Source organism: Microcaecilia unicolor, chromosome 4 (assembly GCF_901765095.1).
Source record: "Microcaecilia unicolor chromosome 4, aMicUni1.1, whole genome shotgun sequence".
NCBI classification, from domain to species: Eukaryota; Metazoa; Chordata; class Amphibia; order Gymnophiona; family Siphonopidae; genus Microcaecilia; species Microcaecilia unicolor.
This window is the reverse complement of record NC_044034.1, coordinates 262212108-262222568: the sequence shown is the minus strand read 5'-3', so window position 1 is coordinate 262222568 and position 10461 is coordinate 262212108. Positions and strand designations below refer to the sequence as shown.

The following is a 10461-nucleotide window of genomic DNA, read 5'->3' as shown; positions in this document are numbered from 1 at the left end:
GCATAATATGTCTGGGCTCTATCATAAAGTTTTTAAAGAATTAGCAGCTAATTATCAGTTAGTAATATTAAAGGTAGACAAAAGCAGTGCTACCACAGTGCAAACTTCATTGTCTATAATGCTGAAGCTAATCACCAATTATTGGACCCTCAAAGTATATCATGTTCTACCATTGGATCCTACTGCAGATTTGCAAATCATTATTAAGCAGTTGGTAAGTGCAGCATTTTTAGAAATATGATTACCACTAAGGAGATGGCTTTTTTGTGTAAAGTACGCCCTACTAATCCAAGATTATACATGACTTATTTGTCCCTCTGAAACTTGATGTTAGAACCTTTAAGCCAGTTTGTGGATTATTATATTTTACAATCATTTGCTAAACAAGCATGTTCATATTTACAGGACACCACTCATTTCCTTCATATTTACAAGAGGTTCATCTATACCTCAACCATTTTGTTACTTTGGATCTGGTGTCTTTGTACAAATTCACAGGAACAAGCTTTGGAGACAATGCCTGATACTTAAATCAATGGACCTCTCCTCAATGTATTTCCACGTTTTTTTTTTTAAATGCAAACATCTTTAGTCATCAAGAAGAATGATTTTGGTCGTCAAGAAAACCTTTTCTGAACAAGTACAAAGAGTTGCTATGGGTGCCTCACTGGCACCATTAGTAGCTACCCTCTTTGTAGCTGTATTTGAAGAAAACTTTGTTCTTTTCTCATTGGTTTAAGTCAGTTAAATTATGGAAATAATTTTTAGATGTTTTCTTCTTGTGGAAGATACAGTACATAATTTACAATTGTTCTTACAATGGTTAAATGTCTTAGACCATAATTTACAGTTCACTCTATGACTTATAACTCTTTGACAGTTTGACTTTTTGGATGTGTAATTGACGCATTGTGGTATCAATTGGAAACTACTCTGTACCATAAATTGCTGGCTCACAATACTTCGTTGTATTTTCAATCTTTTCACCCTTATAAATTACAGGCATTAGTTAATTTTTCCATGTAAGATGCATTTGGTTCATCTTTGTTGGAGATTGAACATCAAGCTGCTCTCATGTCAGCGGTTTCTTGGATCATGGATACTCTAAAATTGTAAAAAAAGAAAGCTTAGCTTATTTGAAGGCTCGTTTTTGCTCATTGAGAGTTACTATTCCAATACAAGACATATTCAGAAGAGGAACTTATTACAACGGTTCTTCCATATACATCCCATAGTAATGAAGTGGTATTGTTGATTTTCAATTATTGGCAAATTTTAACTATTCATGCATGCTTTGAACATCCTCCTTTGATAGCTTTCATAGAGGGTGTACCATTGGAGAAATCCTTGTCCTATAAGCGTTTGGATTACAATCAAGATATGAATACTGCTTTGGGCCATACAAGATGTGGGATATATCGCTGGTGTGATAATAAAACAATAGAAGGACCCTCAATAACTGTTTCAGATCACAAGATTTATTCCAGAAGCAGCACTAATTGTATAAACAATGTCACTTATAAATGTAACACGAGTGATACTGCTCTTTTACATTTTTTTTTTTTTTTGTAAAATGGCTATCCCAGGTACATTCTGGCAAATACACATGTACTTCTGCACATCCATCTATCTATTTTACAAAAGACTGTTCAGTGAGCCTTTTACAAAATACCTGGGAAATTTTGAATGTCCCAGCTTGGACATTCTTTTCCTGACCTATGCAAAATTGGGCCTTATAACTTATCTGCTCAGAAACACAGCCTATATCCAAGATGGTAGAATATTAAGACAAAATCAGTAATGGCATACTGTACTACTACATAGTATTTATTACTCCTAGCCCATATTAGATAAATCAATTTCTCAAATCATACAACTACATTTATAATGCATACCCCTCTTTTAAATTACGCCTATCTTATGGGGGCCCCAGCTGAAACATTTTTTATTTTCTCACTTCCTGCTCCCCTGATGAGGTCTGCAGGCCCCACCCCCCCCTGATATGCAAGCAGCACCACCTCCAACAAAAGCCCCCCCCCCCCCCGGACAGCATCCCCTTTCCCACCTACCCCTATCTCCTGGTCTGGAATAAGACACCCCCCCCATGGCCTATCTGAGCTCTCTGGTGGTCCAGCAGGGTGGAGAGGGCTCGGCAGTCATTTTGAGGAAGCTGCTGCTAGGGGCAGGAGCGAGGGAGGTTTGCTCCTGCCAACACCCGCTGGACCACCAGGGAGATCAGGTAAGCCCCTGGGAGAGAGCAGGTGCCACCACACATTGGGGGCTGGGAGGGGGCCTACAGACCTCATGGGGGGTAGGAAGGGGAAAAAGTTTATGTGGGTCCTGGCCCCTAACCTCGCTTGATACTCTATAACCACCCCTGCTGTTCCATGGTAAGCCACACTGAACCTATCAAAAGGTGGAAAAATGTGGGACACAAATGCAATACATAAACTTTCTAATGTGGGCCATGCTGAATATTGGCCAGACCTGCATAAGCTCTAGCAGCCAACCAGCCCACCCTCATTTAGTCCCCAATATTCAGTGCTCGGCTGGACATGGCCTGGCATTGAACATTGAGGGCTAAACTAGCTGGCAACAATAGGTGTTTTAAAAAATGCCACTGCCATCTCTACACAGGTGTGGTCATGTTCCTGGAATAAATTTCTGGCAAGTAGATGTAGCAGAGAATAAGACTTTGTGGAGAATGCTCTAAGGAAAACAATACTATTGTAAGGAAACATTGTTGTCCTTGTTGTGGGTTTATCTAATGGATATTTCACTAGATTCAACCAGTGAAGAAGAACCTCAGAGAATCTTTGTTTTGCTAAATAATTTAACAAAAGTGATAATTGACTGGAGGAGGACTAGTAGGAATGTTTTGGAAAAAGAATGGGTAGCATTTCTGTTCGCTCTGTTTCTACACTACCTGCTGTGTGTGGTTCTGTGGAAATAAAATGAGCACAGAGAAAGGCAAGGTCAGCTTAAACAAAATTATTAAATGGACTTGGAAAAATTCCGCATTTTTAGGTATAAACTTGTCTGGAATGTTTTTTACGTTTGGGGAGCGTGCCAGGTGCCTTGACCTGGATTGGCCACTGTCGGTGACAGGATGCTGGGCTAGATGGACCTTTGGTCTTTCCCAGTATGGCACTACTTATGTACTTATATGTAACAAGTGTTCTTCAAGAGCAGTAGGATAAATGTTAATTAATTGTAGCAAGTGTTCAAGGACAGTAGGATAAAAATCCTTTAACATGGGCAACATCATCTTTACTCCAAAACTGACTTTTCAGAACTTTTGAGCTATTCCCCGTGTATCTACGTGCTTCGGCTGCTGGATTTGTGCTGGCATTTTATAAAGTGGCATAGACACCTATATGTCTTTATAAAATAGCACCAAAATAGGCACTTTGTAGCTCACTTAAGCTTGGCATCCTGTTATAAAATTACTGCCATACTGTGTAAAAGTAGGTATTATTTCTGAGTACCTAGTCTTGGGTAATTTTGGAACTGCCTACTTGAGCACATAAAACACTGTTCTGTACCACTCAAATATTTATATAATTACCTCTAACACTCAACTATTGTTCATATGTAAAACCTTCATTAAATCTGGCCTCTTCTGCTGTGAAACCATTCAAATGAAAATAGACAATATGATAATTTGCTCAGATACTAACATCCCCAAATCTAGTGAGGACTGATAGCAAGCCCAGATTTGTCTGCTCAGTGCATCCCTTTAAACTAGTCAGAGTGGACTGTTCTTTAAAGTACTATCCCAAATGGTACTTTGTAACTATCATCAAATATACAAGCAATTCCAACAGAACAGAGATGCGTTGCTGAGCTTGATCATGTGAGTCTTTGTAGAGATGATAGGTCTGAAACTGATAGAAAATTTCAGTCACTAAGCTGGTGTGTTTTGGCTGTATAAATATATCTACAAAATAATATTAAATCAACATTCTTTGACCATCCGTATTCTTCCTGTGGTAGAATTCTCAACCACAGAAATTCATTTATTCTTGTTTTCTACTTGGCATTTAGAAAGATGCAAAATATATTCCAAGTTGTTCACGCAATCACTAAGGCCTATACTGGCAAGCTGTAAACTATGGTGCCTACTGCATATTGGAGATGAATAGAATCAGTTTTCATATTGATTTATAATACTCAAACCAAATACATTTATTGTAACCAACTGCATTCGATCTGATTAACCCTCATTAAGTGAATTATAAAAACATTAATGTTAACAGTTAAAAATATTTGGAAAGTAGCATCTGATAGAAAAAAAGGAACCAAGTATAGAATAATTTGGCCAGAGTAAAACTGAGTTTGTTAATGGCTAATGTTTAGACAGGAAGCCACAGTATTATTCTTCAATATCCTAAATTGAAGAGGATAGAATTGAGGTTGATGAGGAGGAAGGCATGATCATGACTGGCTGTCCTCTGCATTTCTAGAAGAATTAGATGAATAGAAGAGAGTTCAAACAGCTTCTTATTGCTTCTGTAAAAACAAAATTGTTAAAAAAAAAACATCACTGATAAATTTTTGCAACTTTCAGCAAGCACACACTGTATATAAATACGACAAAGAACTGTCAAACTCTTGGCAGATTCAAATGCAACCCCCTTTTCTGTCTTCCAAATTAAACATATCTCTTCATTCTCATTTCTACATGCTGGCATATAAACTTTTTACCATATCTCACAATAGCACAGTCTAAAGTTAAACAACACCCAGCTATGAACGAATGAAATTCAATGCACATTGGCATGTACCAAATCTGGGACTCTATGGAACTGGAGTTGAAAAGATTTGCCCTTCTCAGTTCAGGACAAGTACTGCAACATACGACCCTATCCAAAGCCCTCATAAACTGACCCCCTCACCCTCCTCCCTTTCTCTCCCAGCGGGCTATTTATAATACTGAAATTCAACAGCATTTGTTTAGACTACTGGTTCCAACTTATGATCTGTGGAACCTCGTTGACAATGAGGCTACCACAGAAGGTTCAAGGGATGAGGCTAAGCATCGCTAGTTGAAAGCAGGAGCTAAGTGAAAACACCACTATCTATAACCTTCAGGAATTGAGAATAATAAGTGCTGCAGCATGCATGATGGGATACTCTGAAGGTAATGAAGATGGGCTAGGGAAAAGAGATAGAGAACATTTATTTGTGGTAGGATGGAGAGAAAGGAAGAAGTGTGTGTGCAGTGCAACTGGCAAAGGTAGTGTGAGGGCGAAAGATGGTGGAGCCACATTGGAGAAGGGTAAGAGAAAGCTCATGGGATGGACTTGGGAAAAGCAATAAAGACTAATGGAAACAGGCTAGGTCAGGGATGGAAATTTACTGGAGGTCCCAAAACACTGTTAGCTAATGAGGAGTCTGCTCAGCCAATCACTGATCTAGATCATGCCATTTAAACAGACAGGATCCAGAAAGGCACTGGAACAGAAAAATGACTAACAGCAATGTTTATTATGCAGAAAAAATGGTATCAGCAAACATAAAGATAGAAAAAAGGCCATAAGATCAAATAAAGATTTGGAGATCTGTTGCCATTTTTTAACCCACAGTACCAACATACAATGGAATAATTCTACTGCACAAAACACTGTATGATTGGTGATGTTGCAAAACAAAGTGACAATGAAGGCTATATATCATAGAAGCAGTATGAGCTGGAAAATTAAGAGAACCTATGGTGCAAACCCAACAGAAATCCTGGCGTGCAGAAACCAGTCAATTCTGACAGACAAGAAACTGCAAATATTTACTTGATTTTAGAAAGTTCTGAAGTAAAATGCTGAGTTTTTCCAGTATCTGTAGATCAACTTTAGGACTGCGAAGTAATGTAGAGCAAGTATGAAAAAAGAGTTCATTACTGCAGGTGTCTAGAAATGGCTGTAGAAAACCTGCAAAAAAAAGAAAACATAATGAACATTTTTCTTCATAACAGTTGGGCTGTATCATTTCAATCCAACCTTCTTTCTTTGCATTGAAATTCTGCAACAAAAAATGATCTTTATTCATTGAGGTGATCTTGAGTAGCACTAACTAATAAGGATGATTTTTTTTTATGGCGCCATCACTGAAAAAACGAGAACCTCTCTCCATTTGCAATGTAGGAATCTCTTTAGATTTCAGCTGCACTGTGCTGAATAGAAGTCTTGACTTGCCCAAGTCTCATAAGACTTGGAACGAAACTAGCACGAAAGTTTCTGTACCATGCCGCTTAAAATAATGAGTCATGAATGCAGCTGGAGACTAGCTCTTGTTTGAACAGTGGCGATAGCATACAGGAATGGAAAGAAAGGTACACCAAGCCTGTTGACTCAGTTGAGGGAGGGGGGAGGATTGAAAGATGGCTGCTAGTTCTATGATGACTGGGAGGTGAGGGAAATTTGGAACAAGATGGAAGGATGAGACAGAGAGCACAAGGATATGAGGGAGAGACTTAAGAACATAAGAACTGCCATCCTGGATAAGACAAAAACAGTTCATCAAGCCCTATATTCTGTTTCCATCAGTGGACAATCCAGGTCAAATAGCTGGCAGGATTCAAAAAAAAGGTTTCAAAATTCTATAATGCTCGCTCTCAAAGGTAAGCAGCAGATTTTCCAAAGTCTACCTTAATGGTTTATGGACTTTTCCTCCAGGAACATTTTTCAAAGGGTCAACAACATATGAAAATGAAAAAGAAAAGACAAGGGGAAAAAGCAGTGGGAAAAGGAAGGGAGGGGGGAAGGAGGAGAAATGAAAAGAAAAAAATATATACCTCATTCACCCACAAAGTTTAAGTTACAATGAGAATTGCAGACTTTTTCCCAAGCAGGTCGAGTCTTGCACCTGGTAGCCATTACTTTCTCCATCTTATAAACAAAGTATAACCTAAGTCTCCATTTAGAGAACGAAGGGATATCCGGACTTTTCCAAGCTGAGGCCAAAGTAAGTCTGGCTGCACGTAACAACTTTCAAACCAGAAGAGTCTGATTCTCACAAAGTCCAGGGATATCCCTGTTCAAAAGAAAATCTCAGGGTCTTAGGGGATCTTTAATCCAGTAACCCACACAATCTGAAAACAAATACATTTTCCAGAAAGCCTTAGCTTTTCGGCAAGTCCACCAGATATGTCTCATGATGCCCTTGACTCCACAATGTTGCCAGCACATTGCTGAAGATTGAGGAAACCAACGGATAAGTTGATCAGAAGTACCAACAATATAAAATCTTAACATTATTCTCTTTAACATTTGAAGTGATCACTATTGTTCCTAAGGATTGTTCCATGGAGTCCCAGTAGCTGGAGTATAATTCACCCCTAATTCTTGTTCCCATGTATACATATGATTCAGATCTGGAACCCTAAAGATAGCCATAGTGTGTACCCATCAAAATTTGGTAGACACCAAATCCTCATAAACATCCTCCAAAAATGTATGAGTTCGCCAAACATTGTTTGAATCTTTTTGAAGACAATAGGGGGTTCATTTTCTAGGCACTTATACTTACAAAGTTCCATAGATTACTATGTAACTTTATAAGTCTAAGTGCTTTGAAAATACACCTCTAAGTGTGTAAGCTGCAGATATGCACAGTGATGTGAAAGTGGAAGGTTATAATCCTGGACCAAAGTCTGGAATGGGATCAAAGTATCCATCATAAAACTGACCCCATCTAATAAGGATGATTTTTTTATGGCGCCATCACTGAAAAAACGAGAACCTCTCTCCATCTTTGCTCCCAGGATCTGTAAACTCAAGGGACTAGGCAATTTTGGATTAAGACTAATTAGAGAGTAACGGGAAAACAAAGTCTACTACTGCACTCATGTTGTCCCAGACTTGGAAAGAATGAGTAATTATCAGGGAAACCCCATCTTGAATAACTCTATGCCTCCGAGGAAGCTAGATCATATAGTGCAATGGAACCAGGCTTATCTGTTTCTGTTAAATTTACACCCACAACTTGCAGTCATGATGTTGAAACCATTCAATAGATGACCTAGCTTGAGCTGTCCAATGGTAATTCCACAATTCAGGAACCCCCAACCCCCCCACGTTTAGAGTTTATAAATAACAGAGAGAGTCTTGGCTTTCTATCACACCAAAGTAGACGAGTGTGGTAGCCGTGTTAGTCCACACTTAAGGTTATCAATAGAAATCAAACAAAATAAAACATGGAAAAGAAAATAAGATGATACCTTTTTTATTGGACATAACTTATACATTTCTTGATTAGCTTTCGAAGGTTGCCCTTCTTCCTCAGATCGGAAATAAGCAAATGTGCTAGCTGACAGTGTATATAAGTGAAAACATTCAAGCATTACTATGACAGTCTGACAGGGTGGGAGGAGGGGGGTGGGTAGGAAGTATGCATGGGGACATCAAAGCATATCATTGATATTCTAACAGGATGGGTGTGGATAGGTGAGGGGAGGGTGATCAACAGAGACATACAGCTTTATGGTTTATAATGGGCTAGGAACCCCAGATCCTTGTTAAGTCCTTTCTGTTGGGTGTTAAAATATTCAATCATTCTGACTTCAAAGGTCTTACGTTCTTGTATGGTTTTAAAGTTACCTTTCAGGATTCTCACTGTGAAGTCACTGGTACAGTGTCCTGGTCCTGTAAAATGTTGACCAACAGGCGTGTGAACCCTGCTGGCACCAGTATTGTTCATATGATGTCTATGTAAATTGAATCTTGTCTTAAGCATCTGGCCTGTTTCTCCAATATAGCATCCTTCTTACATTTTTTACACTGAATGATATATACCACATTGGAAGATGAGCAAGTGAAAGATCCCTTTATGTTGAATATCTTTCTGAATACACACCAGACCAAACCTCTAAAATACTACCGGTACATTGATGACATTTTTATGATTTGGACGGAGGGTGAAGAAACTCTGAAACAATTTTATTCTGCCTTCAATACATACCATCCTACAATCAGATTCAAAATTGACTACTCCCCAGAAAAAGTCAATTTTTTGGACACCACGGTCTCAATCAGTGATGGCCGTATACAAACATCTATATACAAGAAACCCACAGACAGATGCAGCTACCTCCACAACTCCAGCTTCCATCCTTCACATACAAAAAGATCCATCATTTACAGCCAAGCCACAAGATACCACCGTATCTGCTCTGACCCAGGGGACAGAGACAGACATCTTAAAAGCCTGACTGAATCCTTCAAACAGAAAGGCTACAACCCCAAAATAATCTCCAAGAATATTGCCTCCTCCGTCAAAACATCCAGGGAGAATCTGCTACAGTACAAAAAGAAAAAATCCACAGACAGAATCCCGCTTGTAGTGACATACAATCCAGAGCTGGAAAAACTGAGGAAAATCACAAAGAGATCTACAACCTATACTCCAGGAGGATGAATTACTGAAAGAGATATTCCCATCCCCACCAGTACTGGCCTTCCGACAGCCACCCAATTTAAAACACAAGCTAATCAGAAGTAAACTTGCATCACAGACTGAAAAGGAACAGAAGGGCACACTTCCCTGTAATTTATCCAGTTGCAAACTATGCCAAAATATTTCACAGGACCCCAAAGTCATCCACAAAGGAAAGATATTCAACATAAAGGGATCTTTCACTTCCTCATCTTCCAATGTGGTATATATCATTCAGTGTAAAAAATGTAACGAAGGATGCTATATTGGAGAAACAGGCCAGATGCTTAAGACAAGATTCAATTTACATAGACATCATATGAACAATACTGGTGCCAGCAGGGTTCCCACGCCTGTTGGTCAACATTTTACAGGACCAGGACACTGTACCAGTGACTTCACAGTGAGAATCCTGAAAGGTAACTTTAAAACCATACAAGAACGTAAGACCTTTGAAGTCAGAATGATTGAATATTTTAATACCCAACAGAAAGGACTTAACAAGAATCTGGGGTTCCTAGCCCATTGTAAACCATAAAGCTGTATGTCTCTGTTGATCACCCTCCCCTCACCTATCCACACCCATCCTGTTAGAATATCAATGATATGCTTTGATGTCCCCATGCATACTTCCTACCCACCCCCCTCCTCCCACCCTGTCAGACTGTCATAGTAATGCTTGAATGTTTTCACTTATATACACTGTCAGCTAGCACATTTGCTTATTTCCGATCTGAGGATCAAGAAATGTATTAAGTTATGTCCAATAAAAAAGGTATCATCTTATTTTCTTTTCCATGTTTTATTTTGTTTGATTTCTATTGATATCACACCAAATAAATCTAAGCAGACTACCCTGGAGAGAGGAAAGGTCCTGCCATGAACTTGAACTAGCAGCCTGGGCAATATATTCATCTTAATCATTGAGACTATCAAACTAGGTCAGGGTTTTGCTTTTCCAATGCTCCAAGACAGTCCAAATAGCTGAGAAACATTTGGGATAATTAGCTTAGTACAATTTTGAATATTCCA

General features: G+C 38.9%; 1 protein-coding gene across 4 annotated transcripts in view; it reads right to left on the bottom strand.

Moving 5' to 3' along the window:
* Window positions 1-3180: 3180 nt before the first annotated feature.
* The window catches only part of CCDC138 (coiled-coil domain containing 138), a 152036-nt gene continuing 144755 nt past the window's right edge, over window positions 3181-10461 (bottom strand). For 2 of the 4 annotated variants that reach the window (XM_030201474.1, XM_030201473.1), the window contains exons 14-15: window positions 5790-5927; window positions 3181-4512 (exon numbers count right to left, since the gene is read on the bottom strand). In XM_030201474.1, coding sequence (XP_030057334.1) covers window positions 4472-4512; window positions 5790-5927 — 179 coding nt within the window. In that variant the 3' untranslated portion in view covers window positions 3181-4471. Of the gene's footprint in view, window positions 4513-5776; window positions 5928-10461 lie in introns of those variants that run through there. The other 2 variants (XM_030201476.1, XM_030201475.1) reach the window with 2 other exon arrangements.